The sequence below is a fragment of the Trematomus bernacchii genome, unplaced genomic scaffold (assembly GCF_902827165.1).
Source record: "Trematomus bernacchii unplaced genomic scaffold, fTreBer1.1, whole genome shotgun sequence".
Taxonomy (NCBI): domain Eukaryota; kingdom Metazoa; phylum Chordata; class Actinopteri; order Perciformes; family Nototheniidae; genus Trematomus; species Trematomus bernacchii.
In genome coordinates this window covers 51,956-76,500 of record NW_022987792.1, presented here as the reverse complement: position 1 = coordinate 76,500, position 24,545 = coordinate 51,956, and the positions used below count along the sequence as shown (strand labels likewise).

At 41.9% G+C, this 24,545-nt stretch overlaps 1 protein-coding gene across 1 annotated transcript in view; it reads left to right on the top strand.

Annotated features, from left to right (window-relative positions):
- The window catches only part of acbd6 (acyl-CoA binding domain containing 6), a 52,149-nt gene that overhangs the window by 11,894 nt on the left and 15,710 nt on the right, over positions 1-24,545 (top strand). The window contains exons 5-6 of the mRNA XM_034149796.1: positions 4,303-4,408; positions 11,135-11,224. Of these exons, the coding sequence (XP_034005687.1) occupies positions 4,303-4,408; positions 11,135-11,224 (196 nt within the window). The remainder of the gene's footprint in view (positions 1-4,302; positions 4,409-11,134; positions 11,225-24,545) is intronic.

Sequence of the window (24,545 nt, the reverse complement as noted above, 5' to 3'; positions counted from 1 at the left end):
TAAGCACCTGTTAACCAGGCACAGAGTTAATTGCATTACTCATCTCAATGTCTTGTGTGTATATATATATATATATATGTGTGTGTGTGTGTGTGTGTGTGTGTGTGATTCGTATCGACAGAAGCAGGATTGATCAGCGATATCTCGCGGCTGCTGAGCTGATCAGTGTGTGATTGAAGAGGCTTTGAACGCCACATTTATAATTCTCTCAGCCACCTTGAAAAAGCGCTCTGATAAACACAGAGGAGGCTTTCAATCAATCAATCAATTACATTTGATTTATATAGCCAAATATCACAGATTATATATTTGTCTCTGGGCTTTGCAGTGTGTACTGTACAGACACCCTCTGTCCTTAGACCCTCGAGGGGAAAACTCCCAAAGAAACCCCACAGTTTAAGGGGAAAATGTAAAACACTTCAAGGAGAGTAACAAAGGATAAACAGACGATGTGTGTATGGACTAAAACACATGGTAAAAGTACCTCATAGACAATTTAAATGCCAAAAAAGATTATGTAAAGGTATGTTTGAAAACGATAAATCCAAGAAAGTGTCAAATATCCTGGGTGCCGCCAAAAAGTAATGAAGTGGGCGTCAGGCAGGACCACGACTCCTGATGCAGACTTCAAACTGTCAACCTGCAGGAGGAGACACAGAAACTCAGATGCTGAGTTATTAAGATGCATTTATGGGACAGAGATCTACAGAAGGAGAAAGAGAAGTAAAATAAGAGAGAGGAAATGATGAAGGTCCCCTGGAAGTCTTCAGTCTATAGCAGCAGACCATTTACATGCACTAAAACCTATATACCACACTACAGGAGAGGGAACACCCCAGAAAGCAGGATAGGGCCTCTTTAAGACTATAGCAGGTTAATTAATGGCTGGTTCAAGGTAAGCCTGAGCCAACCCTAAATATAAGCTTTATGAAAAATAAGGTTCAAGGTTCTTTATTGTCAAACTAACATAGCTACAGAGTAATTATGTTGTTGAAAATCTTATGTCACAGGCTTCTCCAACAATGCAACATAATAACAATACAGATAGCAAAAGTAATACAAAAAGAAAAATTGTTATAAAATAAAGTGAGTATGTGGAATAGTGCAGTACGAGTCTATATACAAGTTATTGGAATGATATATATTAGATATTAGATACATATTACTGAGTAGCAGATGAATGTTATGAAATTGTTTCAGCAGTTCAATTGTTTAACAGGCTTTGTTTGAATAATGTGAACGAATCTGATGCTTTTTTACGTTTTCTTAATAGTTTTTTGGTACAGCCAGCTGTGAACACTTATCCATAGGTCCTGTGTGTGTGTGTGTGTGTGTGTGTGTGTGTGTGTGTGTGTGTGTGTGTGTGTGTGTGTGTGTGTGTGTGTGTGTGTGTGTGTGTGTGTGTGTGTGTGTGTGTGTGTGTGTGTGTGTGTGTGTGTGTGTGTGTGTGTGTGTGTGTGTGTGTGTGTGTGTGTGTGTGTGTGTGTGTGTGTGTGTGTGTGTGTGTGTGATGGATGGCGTGTCCGTGGTGTTGATCAGCGCAGCTCAGGTCAGGTAGATGAGTGTTTTCTCACCACTGTGGCCAGTTTAGCCTGATGGATGAAGGACATATCTGCCAGTACACCACACTGGACACACACATGTTGTGAGTGCATCACACACACACACACACACACACAAACCCTTGGTACCCCTAGCTTGTGGTGATGACAGAGTAGCCTGTGACCTTCCCAGCATGCATTGCGGCACTGTTGATGTCATGTCGTTTACAGGACTCACATTAATCATTGGTTTGTTTATCGCCCGTGTGTTTCTCTTGGACCAAAAGGTGTGTGTGTGTGTGTGTTCACATGTGAGCTTATTCTGTGCATATTATTACTGTACATGTATATTTTCTGTTTATTTCTATTGACATTTTGGAATGTTTATTTCTAGTCTTTCAAATGTGTTTGTACAATGCCATATCTTTTTATGCTGCTGCAATGCAAACATTTCCCAAACAGATCAATAAAGTACTTCTTATCTTATCTTAAGATATTTACATGTATGTCTGTATCTACCCTAAACTAGCCAATAAACACAGGAGAAAGGAGTAGATGTGTGTGAGGATGTGTCGGCCAATGACTGATGAGCTGGCCTATTGATTAGTTGCCGCGGAGACGGATGGCGGCCACACATCAGGGACACTCGGGGTCACCGTGGCGATCAGACGAGGAAGTGGGTGTGGCTCGGGACTCATGAATAAACATGGCGGCGGCGCTGGTAATCAGGAGTATGTAAATGAATGTGCTCATACATAACCGGGCCGGGATAAAAAGTGTAATGAGTTATTCATAATTCATCTCAGGAGGGGGGGGAGGGAGGAGGGAGGTGAAGCGTGGAGATGAAAAGCTGAAGAAAGGGAAGTACAGAGGTTCATTACAGAACAAACGGCAGACTCAACTTTGTTTGTGAATCCTCAGAGTAAACAGGAAAGCGTCCACATGGTGTGTGTCATCAATAAAACACTCAGCGCTCTTATTGTTTCTATAACAGCGGGATTGTAACAACATATGAGCCGCTGTACGACAAACTAGCATGGATTTGATCATCTGTGGGTGCACTACTATACATTCCTTTTTACCTTTTCTCACCCTTTTTATGTCACTGCTCAGTATTACAGGCTTACAGTTGGGAAAATCCTGAATGTCCTCTTCTAATCTGAGAGTAACATGATAACAAAGGTATCCCAACTGTAGCTGTGAACATGACAGGATGTATGATTACCTAGAAGAGCATCAGGACTGTTTGAGGCATATGATAGCTATGTGATTAACATGATGATTCAGCCTCTATGGAGATAGACATATGACAAGCATGATCATTTCTGACGTGGAGCTAATCTGAAGTAAACATTGAATACTGCTTTCTATTCCTCCATCTTGTGACTGTGTAACTCCCTCTCTTGGATATCAGCATGTGAAGGACACTGTTCAGGAACTAGTTGATGCTCTGTATGTGATGACTACTTCCATTCTGGAGAGGATCACAAATACATGGATCCTGAGATTGAAGATCAAGCCGGGGACCAGGGAGATGTTTCTAACAGGGGAGAAGGACGATACAAGTCACGTCTGACCAACATGGCCAAAAACAAGCTTTTCTTCTAAGTTCTACTTTGACGTCACTGGCGTTTTTCTGAAATATTTTCCACTCGAAGCGCTCAGAAGAAAAGACACTGGGCGCTACGTTGATGCCGTCACCCCAGAAAACTGGGAGTGTCTATATGGGTCGGTTTGGAATTGGGCCTATGACACTGTTAAGGTCACATGCTCATCACACAGCGAAGCATCATCATGAGTGTTACAGCTGGAGACAGGAAGTGTGTGTGTGTGTGTGTGTGTGTGTGTGTGTGTGTGTGTGTGTGTGTGTGTGTGTGTGTGTGTGTGTGTGTGTGTGTGTGTGTGTGTGTGTGTGTGTGTGTGTGTGTGTGTGTGTGTGTGTGTGTGTGTGTGTGTGTGTGTGTGTGTGTGTGTGTGTGTGTGTGTGTGTGTGTGTGTGTGTGTGTGTGTGTGTGTGTGTGTGTGTGTGTGTGTGTGTGTGTGGTACGCAGGTTCCTGTCAGACAATAGAGCTCCAAATTCAATTAATGTGAATGGCCGGCGTCGGGTGAGAGGGAGGGGAAGGCGTAAAGCTCTAAATGAGATTTCACCCCTTCTCTCCCCTTCACCCAACACTGTCCTCTCCCCAATGCCAGGAGGTGATTAGAGACACAGATATAATCAGGTGTGTGTGTTCCCCAGAGATATGGCGCGTGCTGCTCGTGTGTGAGACAGACAGTCGGTGTGTGTGTGTGTGTGTGTGACGATATGATCTAGTATGCGTTTGCTCTCGTGGGTCCTCCTCACACACTTCACACATGAAACTCCTGATCTGACTCAAAAGGCAGTTAAAGGGGCGTTTTATCCAAATGATCTACTACACATACTGCTACCTCTTTTCTTCTTTGGGACTTGTTCTCGAGTGGAAATTAGTTTCAGTGTAAACTTTTCACAGAGATGTTTTTTTATAGATTTGGGTTTTGAAGGATGTGAACAATGTTGTGTCTTCAGAGTCCGAACAACTCTTTAGATTCTGGATAGCATAAGAAAAAGACTAGAGCCAGGAGCTGCTCTGACTGACCTGCGTCTTAGGTCTCAGACCTTACCTAACCCTTCCTGTTGCTAATGTACTGTTATGCTTTCTGCAGCCGGTGTTTTTACCATGGTCTCAAACTTTCCAGGGAATTCAACCCTTTGTTTCTGTTTCTGTTTCTCTCTTTCAGGGAAGAGGATAAAAACATCTTCGACTACTGCAGAGAAAACAACATCGAGCACATCAGCGAGGCCATCGCCTCCCAGAGAGTGGAAGTCAACAATAAAGACGAAGAGGTAACAACAACCAGAAATGTGTCAACAACTTCCTATTGGATGGTTTGATACCTTCCTATTGGAGGGTTTGATACCTTCCTATTGGAGGGTTTGATACCTTCCTATTGGAGGGTTTGATCATTTATATTGGATGGTTTGATACCTTCCTATTGGAGGGTTTGATACCTTCCTATTGGAGGGTTTGATACCTTCCTATTGGAGGGTTTGATCATTTATATTGGAGGGTTTGATAACTTCCTATTGGAGGGTTTGATAACTTCCTATTGGAGGGTTTGATACCTTCCTATTGGAGGGTTTGATAACTTCCTATTGGAGGGTTTGATACCTTCCTATTGGAGGGTTTGATACCTTCCTATTGGAGGGTTTGATCATTTATATTGGAGGGTTTGATAACTTCCTATTGGAGGGTTTGATCATTTATATTGGAGGGATTGATACCTTCCTATTGGAGGGTTTGATAACTTCCTATTGGAGGGTTTGATACCTTCCTATTGGAGGGTTTGATACCTTCCTATTGGAGGGTTTGATACCTTCCTATTGGAGGGTTTGATCATTTATATTGGAGGGTTTGATAACTTCCTATTGGAGGGTTTGATAACTTCCTATTGGAGGGTTTGATAACTTCCTATTGGAGGGTTTGATACCTTCCTATTGGAGGGTTTGATAACTTCCTATTGGAGGGTTTGATACCTTCCTATTGGAGGGTTTGATCATTTATATTGGAGGGTTTGATAACTTCCTATTGGAGGGTTTGATCATTTATATTGGAGGGATTGATACCTTCCTATTGGAGGGATTGATACCTTCCTATTGGAGGGTTTGATAACTTCCTATTGGAGGGTTTGATAACTTCTGGTTTTAGGGTTTGATACCTTCCTATTGGAGGGTTTGATAACTTCCTGTTGGAGGGTTTGATCATTTATATTGGAGGGTTTGATACCTTCCTATTGGAGGGTTTGATACCTTCCTATTGGAGGGTTTGATACCTTCCTATTGGAGGGTTTGATCATTTATATTGGAGGGTTTGATACCTTCCTATTGGAGGGTTTGATCATTTATATTGGAGGGTTTGATAACCTCCTATTGGAGGGTATAATAGCTTCCTATTGGAGGGTTTGATAACTTCCTATTGGAGGGTATAATAGCTTCCTATTGGAGGGTTTGATAACTTCCTATTGGAGGGTATAATAGCTTCCTATTGGAGGGTTTGATAACTTCCTATTGGAGGGTTTGATAACCTCCTATTGGAGGGTTTAATACCCACCAGCACCAGCCTCAGTGTTACTGTTATGGCTCTGACCCGGTGCAGAGGGCAGTTTGAAATGATCCGTGCAGTATGATGGAAACTCACAGAGGTCACTGGGGGACGGTTCATGCAATGGTTACATAATGGTTTGATGTGAAACCACCAACACATGGGAGCCTCTCCTCAGGCGGAGGGGAGTAAATTGTGTGAACAGCCATAACCCTCGTGAGGTGTTTTCTGGATTGACCCCTGAATCCATTCATCTGTTCCCCGATTCATTATCGTCCGGGCCAAATGGTCCCGGCCTCCCTTTGATGAGCGAGCAGCCAGAGGCCAGATGGTGGAGCGTCTCTGCAGAGAGAGCTTTGTCTCTGAGGCCATTGTTGTTGTTGCCCCTGCAGCGAGGCGCGCTCAGCAGCAGAGGGCAGTGGTGAAGTTTGACTTTGACAAGAAGAGAGAGAGGAGCTCACTGTTTGGGTGTGAGGCCACATTTAAACCAATCACTCAATGTATTTATAGAGCATGTTTCATACACAAAAGGTAACAAAAAGTGCAAAGAAAAACTAAACCCTTTCTAGAGCTGCACAATAAATAGAAACGGTATCGTACTCTTAATATAGACTAATGCAATATTCAAATTGCAGGAAGAACAGTATTTGTTAAACGCTACATATGTGGTAAAACAGGATGTTGAAGTGTTGTGGAGCTGCGAAGATATCTTGGTTTACAGATTGGTGTTCTGTCAAAATCGTTATATGAGAATAGAAATCGTCTTCATTGATGGAAATCGTAATATTGCCTAATATATTTATTTTCCTGGTTTTTTAGATGCTGCTTTACGGTAAAGTGTGATGTAACTTTATGAACTTAAAGGTGGGGTAGGTAATTCACTTCAGAAACACTTTTTGTTATATTCCATGGAATGCTTTTAACATCCCGATAGCAATGACTACATTAAATGCTTTGACAATAAATACATTAAAAAATGTCATCTGTGGAAGCCGTGGCGCTGTAAAAAGCACGACCAATCATCTGGCCTACCTGCCTGTCAGCCTTCCATCTGTGCACAAACTTACCTCGTGCCCTCATTGGTCATGTGCGCGTTCGTGTGTGTTGGAGGAGGGGCTCTGTAAGGAAGTCTGAAGGAAGGGGCAGATTTATTTCGGTTGCGTACTTTCAAATTGTAGCGCACTCGAGCTGGTTTCTCCATTCTTACCTACCCTACATTTAAGAGACGTGTAACTTTTGTATTATTGTACATAGTCAATTAATCCACATGACTCATAGCTATCTATCAAAACCGTACAATATTGAGGTATTTGTTAAAGAATATCCTGATATAAGATGTTCTTAATATCGCCTGGCCTTTAAATCCAGGAAACCATAAAAGGAGTTCAATTCAAGAGTTTCATTAAGATATCTTAGAATATACAGAAGAACACGATCATAACTGGAAATGTCCCTCAGAAAAATATCACATTATGCTTTCCTTAAATGTAATTCCTGTACATGTGTGATGTGTTTTTATAAAAAAAGGACAACGTTTCTTATTCAAGTCATAAAATTGTTAAGACGGTCTGACAAGATTTTATTATGTGGATATAAATGAAATATTTGTTCTGCTTGCCAAAAGAGAGGACACAGGTGTTGACCTCAAATAAAACCTGTTAATGAACATTTCTAAATTTAGATCAATGTCAGTCATAGTTTTACGTTGCTGTCGCTCACTCTGGAAAACAGTCGTCGTCTGGATCTTAAGTTAACAAAGAAACAAGCTGAGATATGACTACAAGCTAAATGCTAACACGTGCCTCTCACTGCTGTAGTTCCTTTATAGCCTAACATTAGCCACCTTTAGCTTAGCGGTGGTGACGTGAAGTCATGTGACCGTGCTGTAGTTCCTTTATAGCCCAACATTAGCCTCCTTTAGCTTAGCGGTGGTGACATGAAGTCATGTGACCGTGCTGTAGTTCCTTTATAGCCCAACATTAGCCGTCTTTAGCTTAGCGGTGGTGACGTGAAGTCATGTGACCGTGCTGTAGTTCCTTTATAGCCCAACATTAGCCTCCTTTAGCTTAGCGGTGGTGACGTGAAGTCATGTGACCGTGCTGTAGTTCCTTTATAGCCCAACATTAGCCACCTTTAGCTTAGCGGTGGTGACGTGAAGTCATGTGACCGTGCTGTAGTTCCTTTATAGCCCAACATTAGCCTCCTTTAGCTTAGCGGTGGTGCCGTGAAGTCATGTGACCGTGCTGTAGTTCCTTTATAGCCCAACATTAGCCTCCTTTAGCTTAGCGGTGGTGATGTGAAGTCATGTGACCGTGCTGTAGTTCCTTTATAGCCCAACATTAGCCTCCTTTAGCTTAGCGGTGGTGACGTGAAGTCATGTGACCGTGCTGTAGTTCCTTTATAGCCCAACATTAGCCGCCTTTAGCTTAGCGGTGGTGACGTGAAGTCATGTGACCGTGCTGTAGTTCCTTTATAGCCCAACATTAGCCTCCTTTAGCTTAGCGGTGATGACGTGAAGTCATGTGACCGTGCTGTAGTTCCTTTATAGCCCAACATTAGCCTCCTTTAGCTTAGCGGTGATGACGTGAAGTCATGTGACCGTGCTGTAGTTCCTTTATAGCCCAACATTAGCCGCCTTTAGCTTAGCGGTGGAGACGTGAAGTCATGTGACCGTGCTGTAGTTCCTTTATAGCCCAACATTAGCCACCTTTAGCTTAGCGGTGGAGACGTGAAGTCATGTGACCGCACTGTAGTTCCTTTATAGCCCAACATTAGCCTCCTTTAGCTTAGCGGTGGTGACGTGAAGTCATGTGACCTTGCTGTAGTTCCTTTATAGCCCAACATTAGCCACCTTTAGCTTAGCGGTGGTGACGTGAAGTCATGTGACCGTGCTGTAGTTCCTTTATAGCCCAACATTAGCCACCTTTAGCTTAGCGGTGGAGACGTGAAGTCATGTGACCGCACTGTAGTTCCTTTATAGCCCAACATTAGCCTCCTTTAGCTTAGCGGTGGTGACGTGAAGTCATGTGACCTTGCTGTAGTTCCTTTATAGCCCAACATTAGCCACCTTTAGCTTAGCGGTGGAGACGTGAAGTCATGTGACCGCACTGTAGTTCCTTTATAGCCCAACATTAGCCTCCTTTAGCTTAGCGGTGGTGACGTGAAGTCATGTGACCGTGCTGTAGTTCCTTTATAGCCCAACATTAGCCACCTTTAGCTTAGCGGTGGTGACGTGAAGTCATGTGACCTTGCTGTAGTTCCTTTATAGCCCAACATTAGCCACCTTTAGCTTAGCGCGGGTGACGGGAAGTCATGTGACCTTGCTGTAGTTCCTTTATAGCCCAACATTAGCCACCTTTAGCTTAGCGGTGGTGACGTGAAGTCATGTGACCTTGCTGTAGTTCCTTTATAGCCCAACATTAGCCACCTTTAGCTTAGCGCGGGTGACGGGAAGTCATGTGACCGTGCTGTAGTTTCTTTATAGCCCAACATTAGCCACCTTTAGCTTAGCGCGGGTGACGGGAAGTCATGTGACCGTGCTGTAGTTCCTTTATAGCCCAACATTAGCCACCTTTAGCTTAGCGCGGGTGACGGGAAGTCATGTGACCGTGCTGTAGTTCCTTTATAGCCCAACATTAGCTTTCTCTTCAGAAATCATAGAGTAGTGTTAATATGTGGAGATTATCCTGCTAAACAAAACGTGTAAGAATCCTAATGGGAATGTATTCCTTTAGCTAACAACTGCTAAACCTTCCATACAGCAAGACTTCTGTCCTCTTCAGCAGAGGAGAATAAAGATGTTTACTTATCTACCCTCTTAGATAAAGAGTGCTTAACTTCCTTCCTAACAGACCTTTCTTAATGTCAGTGTTTCTGTTAATGTTGTGTTCTCCGCTCTGAACGCTGCTCTCATTCTGTTTGACACTTCTAATGTTTTATTAATCACTGCAACTCCCCTAAAAAAACACACACTTTATTTGTCTGTGTGCAGCATCCTTTTGGAGGTAGTAAACTCTGCTTTCAGTAAAAACACCTGGAAGAGGAGAGCAGGAAAGAGGGAGAGAGAGAGGGAGAGAGGGAGAGAGGGAGAGAGGGGGAGGAACTTATTGGTATTCTGGCCCGGCTCGTACGTCTCCATTTTAACATGCAGCCGCGGTGATCAATATGATTTAAGCAACAGAATTGAACTTGGAGAGTTTGCTTTACCTAATTGGCCTCACTGAAAAATGAGCTTGCGTGGTTTTATTAGACCAAGGATCTTGGACCTAAGGAGAGGATTGTGTGTGTATAATGTGTGTGTAGTGTGTGTGTGTGTGTGTGTGTGTAGTATGTGTGTGTGAGATAGAGTAGGGGGGTTTCCGATCCTGTCCTGTGCATCAATCACAAACTGCAGGTTACCTTGATTTGTCTTTACACAAAAAACACACACACACACACACATACACACATACACACACACATACACATACATACATACATACATACATACACACACACACATACACATACATACATACATACACACACACACACACACACACACACACATACATACACACACACACACACACACACACACACACACACACACACACACACACACACACACACACACACACACACACACACACACACACACACACACACACACACACACACACACACACATACACACAGCTCATATTTGGTAGTGAAAGATGAAGGAGATGGTAGAACTTTTCATGGATTCAGTGATGTGAAATCTAAACGTGAGTTGTGAGAACTGGGCATCCGTACAGTGTCAGAGCATATAATACAATTTAAATATATTTTTTTAGACGCCTCAGATTTTCTACAGGTTAAAAACAAGTCCACCTTCTTGTGTGGCTCACCTGTTTTCTCTGCACCGTAGAGTTGTATGTTTTCACCCGGACTTAAACTAGTCTGTACATTAAAACTAACATTAAAACTAAAGATAATTCTACAACACTTTCTGTGAAAATAAAGTTGCAAACAATATAACATTTAGTTTCATGGTTATGAAAATGAGGGTACAAACTAATACATGATTCACATGCAGTTTTTATGGGTACATATTTCTGACCAAATATCGGGTTTTCCAATTTTTACTTTACTGCTTGAATAAAAGCATTAAACACCAACAGCTGACACTCAAAAACAAATTCATGCTGCAGTTTTTTGTATTACTTATGGTCTATTGTCAGCATTCAGGCATTACCAAAGAGGGGTCACATCATTGTTTTGACTTTGTATTTATATTCAAATATGTCATGCATTTCCTTGCCATACAGTTTGGAGTTACAGCTGTCTCTTCTTGAGTCTTCAAACTCATAAAAGACAAATTAAGAAACATGCAGGATCTCATCAGTTCTTATTCACTGATTTAACATTTTCCACAACAACCAAACATAAACAACAGGACATGTTTTTTCTACAGGTTAAAAACAAATCCACCTTTTGTGTGTTTGCAGGGCCGGGCTCTCCTGCACTGGGCCTGTGATCGAGGACACAAGGATCTGGTTTCTGTTCTCCTGCAGCACAAAGCGGACATCAACAGTCAGGTGAGCAGCTTCCTGTCTCTTTAAAGGGACAAAAAACTGCTGAATTAATGAATGAGTGGAAGCCAAACGATTGAAATGATTTGATGTGTTAAGGCCGCTACACACCCACCTGAGACCAAAGAACGCGTACCGAAGGCGACCCGACTTTTACGTCAGCTACGTCGCCTGCGTTGTTCTACGCCGCCCGCCTACGAACACACCGCAAATACTTCAGTCGACGAGTGGCAATAACTGTCCTTACCAGCAGGCAGCGGTAGTGTGAACAGCCAATCAGAGTGATTGCTTGGGCCGACTTTCTCTGACCTTCGGGAGGTGTGAAAAGGTGCCGTAAAGAGACGACGGTGCGGGACACACCAACCTGAGTAGGGCGCCGCGAATGCCCGACTGCCTCTGACGGCCTCTGACTCCCAAAATCGGGTTGGTGTGTAGCCAGCTTTAAACAGAGAACAGAAGTCAAGCTCCTTACATCTGGGTTTCCATAAGTGGCAGTTTTGAGTGCCCTAAAACTTACAAATCAACCAAACATTCATCAAATCAGCGCATCGGGAGTGCCAATATGGACACTTTCTGGTTAAAACTGCCATTGTTGATTCTGATAGTCAGAAATTGATTCAACATCCTCAATAATCTCCAAATGTTCCAAATCTTATACGGAGACATATGCTAAGTAATGCAATTTATGCTAATTGTGCAAATTGCCCAACATATACAGGTTAGCATCCGGCCGTTCCTATGAGCTGGGGCCCCGTACCATACATGTATATCATACAACTTTGAGGTACTCAACATTTCCAGGTTCACAACAGGACTCTATGAGCTGGTAAACAGAGTATATTGTTTGTATTCAGTTTGAGGAGTCAGTAGGAGGATAGACGGAGAATCTCAGGAGCTTTCCTCACAATAACGCTCTCTACACACACACACACACACACACACACACACACACACACACACACACACACACACACACACACACACACACACACACACACACACACACACACACACACACACACACACACACACACACACACACACACACATGTCCACGCAAAGCAGATCTCCAGCCTCCCTGCTCCGCTTCCTCCCTCCATCTCCTGCAGAAGGTCACCTTTAATTCACTTTGTGCCACAGACAAATCCCCAGGGCTTTAGCAGACAGAGTTAGCCGGTAGCTAGCCCAGTGTTTAGCCTCCCGGAGGTTTAGCAGCGTCCAGGAGGCTTTAGCTTTGGCGGTAATCTGGCTCAGCTGCACATCGGAGAAATTACTCCTCTTCCCGGCGCTGCACGACACAATGCAGCTCACCGGGCCTTTAACCGTGAGGCCAGATCAATTGGAAGTAATCAGGCAAATTGTTTCACGTTGCACAACCCCACATAATCAGGACATTTCACAAATGACTTTCTCTTTTTGTTTCTCAGATAGAGGGGAGGGGGGGTCTGTGCAGAATGGTTCATAAAAGACTTAACAGTGGGATAACTGGGAAAAAACACTCCACTAATGATTTATCAAGATAATGACAGCAGAGCAGGGAATGATGTACAGATGGAAGCTGTTCAGTCCTTTTGTGAGATGTATTTACAGTCATGTAAGGAATATGAACTCATATCTTAATGTGTTTCAGCAGGTGGTGATATTATGTGGACTTTTGAATGTACTTTTGTAAGTAAGTAAGTAAGTAAAGCTTTATTTATATAGCACCCTTCTCAACACGAATGTACAAAGTGCTTTACAGTACAGTACACAATTCACAGTACAACTAAAATGTAGAATAAAAGGCATAAAAAGGCATAAAACAACAGCAGGTAATACATAGGATAAAACATACGATAAAACACCAATAAAAGACAGCTACTAACTCACCTCCTCCGATGCCCCAAAGGCCTGACGGAAGAGGTGGGTCTTTAACTGCCCCTTAAAAATCTCTACTGAGGCAGAGGCTCTTAGTGTCTGGGGGAGTTTGTTCCAAAGCCTTGGGGCCACCACCTCAAAGGCACGGTCCCCCTTGGTTTTTAGCCTGGTTCGGGGCACCCTTAGGAGGCCTTGCTCAGAGGACCTCAGGGCCCGGGTTGTGCTATGAGAGAGGATCAGGTCATTAATGTAGGCTGGGGCTTGGCCATGTCTGATTTGACAGCTTTTCGTCACACATAGAGTGAAATAATCCAATGTTCCTTGTTACTAAATCACCTGTAATAGACCAAAGTGAAAGAGAGGTACCTACAGTATTAAAAACAGAACAAATGAAGCAAAGAAAGGGAAAATCATAAAGCAGGTTCAGGCAGTAGGCGTACCGTTTACAGAGAAGAGATAACAGTTTTACTTGTGGACAATATCGCTTTTATTGAGACCTTTTTACGGATATTTCTAAGGTACAAAAAGTCAGATTTCAGGGGATGAATTTCAGATATTAAATGTACAGGAGGGGGCATTTCTCAGCCAATCAGAGCGCAGACATCCTGTATTCAGATCCTTTTCTCCTGCCTGTCTCTCAGGTGTGAGAGGAAGTCAAACATATCAAAAATCTTTATATTTGACAATCGATACACAGCCAAAGTTTAAAAAGTGTTGTCATTATAAAGAAAAGAAAATAAGTTTGGGCCAGTTTTATATATAAGACTATATAAATATACATATATATTTAATATATATCAAATAATGTATTATATTACATGATTGCCTCTGCATTGGATTATTATCAGATAGGGTAATAACTTCATAATTAACTACGTCTCAAAGCAGAAGTCTAGGGAAAATAATTGCAAGTCTCTTCAGTGAGAATGTCACAAAATGATTTAAAGGTCCCATGTCATGGCCATTTCTACTGATCATAATTCCATTGTTGAGGTCGACTAGAATAAATGTATATTGTGCAATTTTCCAAACTCACATTGGTTTCTCATACAGCATCTCTGTATAGTATGTGTATTCACTCTCTGTCCTAAACGGCTTGTTGGAGCCCCCCCCCTCCCTGTGAGCCCAGTGGCCGTCTGCGAGACAGCGAAACTCAGCCTGGGCACACACACACACCCACAGCTCGCTCCTCGCAACGTCCCGCTGAGTGTGTGTGTGTGAGGAAGTCCGCCGATTGGTCCAAACGTAACGGCTCCGCGGACGTAACGTAACGTCACTATACCCGAAATACGTCACTATACCCAAGAAGAAAACAATGGAAAAAGATAAATGTCCAAAGAGGCGTTCTGGGGCAGCATAGACAGGTCTTTTCTGTGTTAGAGTTTTACTCCCTACAGGGTGTACTTTGAGGGTTTGTGACTCTGCAGACCGTTTACATGCAGAAAAACCTTCATAACACACAAGGGGACGGGTGATAACCAGAAAAGCATGACATGGGACCTTTAAAGAAGAAAAGCCACATTCTGGAGAAAAAGTCAAAATCAGAAAGAATAAGTGACATTTTGAAAAAAAAGTCCAATTTGAGATGCATTGTGGGACATGTAGTTTATGGGCAACGTGCTCCTGTAAATCGCAATGTAACCGTATAATAAACATATTATAATCTTTGCAAGCTCTTCTGGGGCCACATGAAATGAAGTAAATGAATAACTTCTGTTCCTAGAGAGACCAGTGTCCACAAAAGAAAAAAAATATATATAAATAATCTATATCTGTTAAGTTACTTAATTTGTAAAATATAAATTGTATAAAAAAGTTTCCCTCTGAATTGTTGTAGAGTAGAAGTATAGTGTAGAATAAAAAACAAATACTCTAGTAAAGTCGAAGTACTAACATTTTACTGAAATACATATACTTTCTAACTTTTGACAGTGATGTAAGGAGGCAAAGCTTTAAGGTGGAGGGAGACTCGTGCATTTATACAAAATGTCCATAAAAAAGCATTAACAGAATTGTGTTTATGTATAGATTTGATTGTTTATAGTACACAACCTTGTGTGTGTGTGTGTGTGTGTGTGTGTGTGTGTGTGTGTGTGTGTGTGTGTGTGTGTGTGTGTGTGTGTGTGTGTGTGTGTGTGTGTGTGTGTGTGTGTGTGTGTGTGTGTGTGTGTGTGTGTGTGTGTGTGTGTGTGTGTGGTGTGTGTGTGTGTGTGTGTGTGTGTGTGTGTGTGTGTGTGTGTGTGTGTGTGTGTGTGTGTGTGTGTGTGTAGACATTCAGAGCGAAGCAGTAATCTCTCCTGACCTCTACCAACCAGTAAATAAAGATCAAACGTGATTTATGCTTAATTTGTTGATTAAAAAAGGGAGGGGGCCTTTTGAGAGTTAAAACAAAAAGTATTATTATTATTTTTTGCTCGGCAAACGAGGAAAATCGTTTAAAATTAATCAACTGATTGTTTTTAGTGAATTGTTCTCAAACCCCTGGTAACCTGCATTAAAGGGCCGTTTGATAGTTAATCCGGGATCAAGGCTGCAGGGACTACAAAGAGTGTGTGTGTGTGTGTGTGTGTTGCCAATTGTTACTGTGCATTTATTAAGCCCCCCCCTCTCCGTATCACTGCCCCCTTTAGCTAATACACAGAGAAACTGGGGCACAAACTGTGGGAAAAGATGAGAGAAACGCTCACTTAGTGTAATAATGGAAATTAAGGCTTAAACACTGGATTTATATTCTGTGCTAGAATTAATTTAAGAGCATTAATGAGGCTTAAGTTTAGGACATTCCTTCATATCATGACAGCAGTGAACACACCCCCCCCCCCACCAGCACAGACTCATTAGGGTTAAGTGTTCATCTATAAGAATTGTTATAAATAGGGTGAGACATCAGACTTTTAGTATTTTATGGGTATAAAAGGTCATTTTTCGCTCTCTGATGAGATCCAATCTTAATTAAAGTTGTTTCAAGCGGGTTTTTTTGCCTCCACATCACGGCGAAAGCGTTCCATTGACTTTAAAGCTTTAAATAACATTTGATTCTCAAGGTCTTAAGATGGTACTGACCAAAACTGTTGGCGGAGTTGGGTCCGATGCTGCCAGGAAAAGTGCCAAAAATGGCCATAAGTTGCACACACAATTAAAAACGTCAGACTTCCTGTTGGGTTTACGAAATGCTTCCAATTGGCTTTTTTGTGCGTCTCACCATGTTCCATATGTGTACTAAATGTCAGACTTGCAGGTGAAAGCACAACGAGGTTTTTAAGAGCTCGGCGAGACCGTTCCATGTACTATAATGCTTTAAAAAACGTTTGATCCTCAAGGTCTTCTGATGGTACTGACCACATTTTGAGTCAATCGGATGAAATCTGTAGGAGGAGTTGGTTCCGATGCTGCGCGTGAAAAGTGCAAATAATGTTAGAAGAATCTCCAGCTTTTCAGCACTTCAAGGCCGATAAAAACGCGATTGATTTAATGGAATAATAATAGTTTTGTATTTGTAAATAACACCGTTAGTTTAGTTGCTTTTTTAGAGCTTTGGATCAGATCACATGATCTTCTTCAGCAGGTGGATCTTTCCCAGCTCTCATGAAACTCCTGATGTTTTCTGAGACTTTTTCTGAGAGTATATTTAATAAAAGCAAAGTGTAAATTGGCAGTTCGCTGTTATGCCGGCGGTTATGTGCCGAGTATTTTTGGGCCAGAACCGGTGATGCTGATACTTTTACTTGAGTAACATTTTGAATGCAGGACTTTCACTCGTAACGGAGTATTCCTACACTCTGGTACTTCTACTTTTACTCAGGTACAAGATCTGAGTACTTCTACTTTTACTCAGGTTCAAGATCTGAGTACTTCTACTTTTACTCAGGTACAAGATCTGAGTACTTCTACTTTTACTCAATTTCAAGATCTGAGTACTTCTACTTTTACTCAGGTTCAAGATCTGAGTACTTCTACTTTTACTCAGGTTCAAGATCTGAGTACTTCTACTTTTACTCAGGTACAAGATCTGAGTACTTCTACTTTTACTCAGGTTCAAGATCTGAGTACTTCTACTTTTACTCAAGTACAAGATCTGAGTACTTCTACTTTTACTCAGGTTCAAGATCTGAGTACTTCTACTTTTACTCAATTACAAGATCTGAGTACTTCTACTTTTACTCAGGTTCAAGATCTGAGTACTTCTACTTTTACTCAGGTACAAGATCTGAGTACTTCTACTTTTACTCAGGTTCAAGATCTGAGTACTTCTACTTTTACTCAGGTTCAAGATCTGAGTACTTCTACTTTTACTCAGGTTCAAGATCTGAGTACTTCTACTTTTACTCAGGTTCAAGATCTGAGTACTTCTACTTTTACTCAGGTACAAGATCTGAGTACTTCTACTTTTACTCAAGTACAAGATCTGAGTACTTCTACTTTTACTCAAGTACAAGATCTGAGTACTTCTACTTTTACTCAAGTACAAGATCTGAGTACTTCTACTTTTACTTAAGTATAAGATCTGAGTACTTCTACTTTTACTCAAGTATAAGATCTGAGTACTTCTACTTTTACTGAAGTACAAGATCTGAGTACTTCTACTTTTACTCAAGTGCAAGATCTGAGTACTTCTACTTTACTGAAGTATAAGATCTGAGTACTTCTACTTTTACTCAAGTGCAAGATCTGAGTACTTCTACTTTTACTCAGGTTCAAGATCTGAGTACTTCTACTTTTACTCAATTACAAGATCTGAGTACTTCTACTTTTACTCAGGTTCAAGATCTGAGTACTTCTACTTTTACTCAATTACAAGATCTGAGTACTTCTACTTTTACTCAAGTACAAGATCTGAGTACTTCTACTTTTACTCAGGTTCAAGATCTGAGTACTTCTACTTTTACTCAATTACAAGATCTGAGTACTTCTACTCTTACTCAAGTACACGATCTGAGTACTTCTTCCACAGTCTTTGTTAAAAAGTATTTGTTAATTGTTTTAGGAGTTAACGATTGTTCCCTCGGTCTAGGAGTGTGTTTGTCCGCCCCTCCTGTGGTCATCCTCCATCCAGACGTTGTAATCCCACACACACACACAGGTGTACCCCCCCCCCCCCCCCCCATTTGACCCCCCTTTGACCCTCAGACACACTACAGGGTCTTGGGATGGATTCATGGGAACCGGAAGAGTTAAAGGAGGCTTCAGGTTTCAGAGGAGCTGCAGACAAACAGCTTGAGTCAAACAACGTCTGTGTGATTAGAGGGTGGGGGGTGGGGGGGGGGGGGGATTAGGGAGGACAGGTGAGCGTCAGGTTAACACACACACACACACACACACACACACACACACACACACACACACACACACACACACACACACACACACACACACACACACACACACACACACACACACACACACACACTAAAGCAGGTGAGTGGAGAGCGCAGGATTTAAACAGCATCATTTTACTCCACTCATGTTTTTTACGTTTTAATGTTTAAGTTCAATTTTATAATTTGTCATATTTTTTTATTATCTATTTTTATTATTAATAGTCTTATTCTGTTATTTTCAAATGTTTTCTATTTTTTAAATTATTTTTCTGGTATCTAAAGTTGACAGTATTGTTAAAACAAAGCTCTTTTTTAATTACATTTTAGAATTTTTTTATTAAATGTGTATATATTTTGAAAGTATATTATTCCGGTATATCTAGGGTTGCAACTAACAACTATTTTAAAAGATAAACTTTTACTTTTTTTTTTCGTTTTAATGTTTAAGTAAAATATTATAATTTGTAAACATTTGTATTATTATTTTTTCTCTTTTTTAAATATTTTTTTCAATGGTTTATTTTGGATTTTTAAGCTATTTTTCCGGGTACATAGGTTTGCAACTAACATTTATTTAAAAAATCAACTTTGAAAGTATTAACGTGAATTGACACACCATGCCTTTTTACTATTTTAATGTTTAAGTTATATTTAAAAATGTGTTGTATTTGTTATTTTTTATTTGCTATTATTATTAATATGTAATTGTTTCCTTTTAAAATATTTTTATCAATTTTTTCACTTTTTTATTTTATGGTTTTAAAGTATTTTATTCCCCAGTATGTAGGTTTGCAAATAACAACTATTTAAAAAAAATCAACTTCATTAACTTGAATTGACACTCCATGACTGAAGCCCCTTTGTAACGCAGCTACTTTGCATTTAGACGTAATTAAACATGGTGCTCTGAAGTTTACTTCGACTCTTTCTTTGCCTTTTCTCCGTCTGTCTCCCTCTCTCCTCATCACTCCCCCGTCCCCCTCACCCCATCCCTCCCACGCCTCCACTTTGTATTAAAACAACTTGATCCATGAGGCAGTGGTGGGGGGGGGGGGGGGACACTCGCAGCACCGCTAATTCTAACTCTAATTAATCCAGCGTGGTCGCGCTCAGTCTATCAGATAGAAATTCATAACTTAATTGAGGTCAGAGCCTCGAGCCGGCAGAACAAAAGTCTGCAGCCACGACCAGAGGATCAATAGTAATAAATATCTGACTGCACCGCGCGGCAGGGCCACCAACAAGCTGTGTGTGTGTGTGTGTGTGTGTGTGTGTGTGTGTGTGTGTGTGTGTGTGTGTGTGTGTGTGTGTGTGTGTGTGTGTGTGTGTGTGTGTGTGTGTGTGTGTGTGTGTGTGTGTGTGTGTGTGTGTGTGTGTGTGTGTGTGGTGTGTGTGTGTGTGTGTGTGTGTGTGTGTGTGTGTGTGTGTGTGTGTGTGTGTGTGTGTGTGTGTGTGTGTGTGTGTGTGTGTGTGTGTGTGTGTGTGTGTGTGTGTGTGTGGTCCTGTCACATCGCACTACAAAGGGCCGAATATACAGTACCTTTAAATACAGTATCTTCAACACAAAGTTGTTTCCCTAATGTGCGTGAACAGACCGACATTGATCACAAGTCTCAATCAAACAATACACACATTTAAATTATCTATACAAAAAAAGTTGAATACCGTTAAATAACAAACGTATTCAAATATGACATTTTGGGTAATCCTGCAGTGTGACAGTTCGTGTGATTCTGATTCTGGTCAAAGCGCATGAAGACTTTTATATATATTTTGGGGACTTTCAGAGAAAACATTTTGTGAAAGTCTGCAAAATTTGAATTGCCCTTTGCCCTCTTCCCTCTTCCCTCTTCCAGGGTCCTTCTGTTGCTAAACTTTGCAATTCAGTCTGTGTCACACATGCAGCTGCAAGGCGCTCAGTCATATTGCACCTACAACTAAAGGCATGAAACCACTTGTTAAAACGATCTCCCAGTTGGTTTCCAGGTAGTTTTAGTTACCAGTTTGGGCTACAACCAATACCAATCTAGCATATCCATCAATCTGTCATTTGTTTCGTCTTATCGCCTTTTAAACATCAGGTTTATTTTGCTCAGTTTATTCATCCAACCGTCTAAAACCCGAAGATATTGAATGTTTCATGAATGACTCAAACGATGCATTTAGCAAACCTATTTTCAGATTTGTTTTCCATCAGTAGACTAATGGATGAATCATCATAAATCACTAGCAGTTTGTTCAAATGTACACACGTGTTTATCTTGCTATGATTGGGGGTTTCTATGGAGGTTTGCAGATGGACTGCGTGTTAAATAAATGGAGAAAATATATCAATCATCAGACCGCTGTAGAAATATAGAAAGGTGCAATTACCAACGCAGCTCTTTCCCAAAAGAAAAAGGACTTTTCCTAAATAAGTTATTCTCTGTTTCTGCCAAATCCCAGCCTCACAAATCAAACATTAGCATCTGTTCATGCTCATTTTTCACAGGCAAGCGTAGTAAACCCGTTTCAATATTTATGACATTTCATATTGAAGTCTCAGCATTCAGCAAAAATTAAATACATCAAACTTTATTGTGGGAATAATGCAGCGCTACAGCTTTCTGAAATCAAGCTCAGCCTGATGTCGTCCTCTGCTGTGGACCTACACACACACACACACACACACACACACACACACACACACACACACACACACACACACACACACCATGGTGGTTGATTGAAATTCCATGGTGGAGGCATTATTACACGTTTGTATCCCTCCCCTTTCCCAGCACTGCCTCCGATAACTAATGGCTCGGTCAGGCCAGTCATAACAAATATCCAGCCAGATTCGTCATAATTGTGTGTGTGTGTGTGTGTGTGTGTGTGTGTGTGTGTGTAATTGTGCAACCTATCCCCCAGAATATATAGGGTCTTTACAAAAGGGAAGGTGGGAAAGTAAGCAGTCAAAGAATAGAAATGTAGAATAAAGAATGATGAAAGGAGAGATGGTTTGATTCAGGTTGTACCATGGTGTGTCTCCCTCTCACCTCTCTGAGCGTATTAGGATGTTATTGACTATCTTACAAATCAATCAGCACAATGGCTTTATGTCAGTATTTTATCATATTTTCAAATCTTTATTTGCCTTTTTATTGAATTCACAGAATAAGAACATCCGTGTCTTGTCATGTTGTTTTCTCTACGGTTTCTCAACAGATCTGCTTTAAGAGAGAAGATTCCAAATCAATGCATTCAGTTCATAGAGCTGCTTCTTTTAGGATCTACTCCAGTCCGGCACAAACTCTCCACACTCGGTTCTACTCGTGTAACAATTGAGGGTCCAGAACAATTGATATTCACTAGATCTTCCCTGGATCAACCCTGTTTCTTCCCTAGTTTCATTTCATTTAATCGTTTATGTGAACAGGGACAATGCACATTAATGAACACTTTAGACAAATAATGCTGTAGTGTAAATATGCCGGATTTTAGCTTTGAGCTAATTTCCCTCCGTAGTCCCGTCACATACAACATATAAGAACATGACATTTGTAAACATAGCAACAAAATAAATACATGATATGTAAAAGAGCAAGAGCAGCACACACAAGTATTACACTATAGCAGCAACGACATATTAAGTGCAAGAGGAGATACCCCTGTGTTAAAGTGCATTTAGCGGTGATCGCACGTCTGTTTGTTTCTCAACCATTCTCTGAGTTGACCTTTGAAGCTATTGAGAATGGGACAATCCCGTATCTCAGCTGAGAGGCTGTTCCACAAAGAGCTGCCTTTAACGGAGAGGACATTTTGTCCAAAAGTGGTCCGTCTACGGTGGACCTCACAGTCTCCTCTGGTTTCTGACCTAGTGCAGCGTCCAGTGGGGGGGGGGGGGGGGGGGGGGGGGGGGGCAGTCCATGTAAACATTTATAAAAAAAACACATACTTTTAAAAGACTTAAAATGGTCAAAACTCAAGAAATTGTGTTTTTCAAGGATCTTCCCTAGACCCTCCTTAACTTTTCTCTAGATCTTCCCTGGATCAAACATGGGTCTTCCTAAATCTTCCCTGGATCTTCCCTGAATGTTCCCTGGATCTTCTCTGGATCTTAGATATACTTATTTGTACAGAATACATGTATTATATTGATAAAAATAGTGATTACTCCAATGTTCTTTAGAAAGACCACACTACTACGTCCCCCTTTAAGTAGAGGAATCTGAACGTATGAAACACACACATAAAACCCAGCACACACACTGTTTGACGTTTTATCCGCCGCACCGTAACCCGCTCTTACAGCATCATATTTAGTACTTGCTGCACATTAGCCGGACTCGATGAAACGAGAGCTGTTGCGGCTCTGTGTTAAAAGGGCCAATCGGACACGGGTACGGTTATGAATCTATAATATGAGCACTCAGAAGAGAGCCGGAGACTTGACAGTAATAGTGCGGCCTAAAGAGCCATTCAGCAGGTAACAGTCCTCTCTGCCATCATCAGCTGTTGTTTCTTTCTTATTGGCCACTCACTGGGCCTTGCCTACACTCAACTATTTGATTTCCATCGTTCTTAACCGTCCACATAAATTGTCAGGAGCATTAAAGCTGTCCTCGAGTGTTTCAGACAGAGAGGGGGGGGGGGGGGGAGAGGGAGAGGGGGGGGAGTTGGATTCAGACGGAGAGGGGAGGGGGTGAGGAGAGAGAATAAACAAAGTAAGTGTTTTCCCTTCCATCACTCTCCCGCAGTACTCAGCTTTATGAGTCCCTCGCTCCCCATGCCTCGCCGCAGCCCCCCCCCCACCATTGATTTTCATATTACACTCTATGTATTTATTTATTTCATATATTTCTTTTTAAACATCATCGATGAGCCGCAGGAGGACAGGGCGATGTTAATTCTCAGTCTCAACCTCATCCTCCTCTCTGATGGCTGTAATGGAGGCTAAGGTGTCCCGCGGGAACAAGCAAACAGCGACATGGGGAGGGGAGGGGGGGGGGGGGAGAGGAGAGGAGAGGGGAGGGGGGGGGGAGAGGAGAGGGGGGGGGGAGACCCAGAGAAACAGAGAGGTCGCTTTTGTCTGTTGTGAAATGCAGGAAAATCTGGATGTTGTGTGCAGAGATTTGTCAGATGAAGCTTCTTGAACCCTTTGCTCTAGGAGCTGTTTGGCGGGGAAACACCTTTGCAAAATGAAAGCCGCTTGACAACATAACTGTGTTTCTACTGAATTGTACGACTCTATAACGCCTCTATCTGAAATGCAAGTAAATCAGGATATTGTGGGCAGAGATTTGTCGTATGCTAAATGTTTGTTGAATGCTTTGTTCCCTTGTATTGTGTTTCAACATTACATTTCATTTAGCTGACGCTTTTATCCAAAGCGACTTACAAGTGCATTCAACCAGGAAGATACAAACTTGAAGAAACCAGAATCATATAAGTACATCAGGTTTCATAGAGACAACACATTGCTACTCAACTGGCTTTAGATAAGACAGTCCTTTATTAGTATTCTATTCTTCTTCAAATAGCTGTCCTTGCTTCATCTCACATTTGAGTGAGCTTGTCAACGGCCCGAAACACACTGTAGCTCCAGAAACAATGCAGATATGAAAACAAATGTTCCACTTGAAGAAACATCTCCAGCAACTTGACAACACGTGCAGCGTTTAGAGAACACTCAGCAACTTGAGGAGACATGCGCCGCGTTTACTAAAAGCTGCAGAAACCAAACGCTGAAGAAGCTGGGAGACCAGGGGACACTAAAGAGTGACGCACACAGCTGGGAGACCAGGGGACACTAAAGAGTGACGCACACAGCTGGGAGACCAGGGGACACTAAAGAGTGATGCACACAGCTGGGAGACCAGGGGACACTAAAGAGTGACGCACACAGCTGGGAGACCAGGGGACACTAAAGAGTGACGCACACAGCTGGGAGACCAGGGGACACTAAAGAGTGACGCACACAGCTGGGAGACCAGGGGACACTAAAGAGTGACGCACACAGCTGGGAGACCAGGGGACACTAAAGAGTGACGCACACAGCTGGGAGACCAGGGGACACTAAAGAGTGACGCACACAGCTGGGAGACCAGGGGACACTAAAGAGTGACGCACACAGCTGGGAGACCAGGGGACACTAAAGAGTTACGCACACA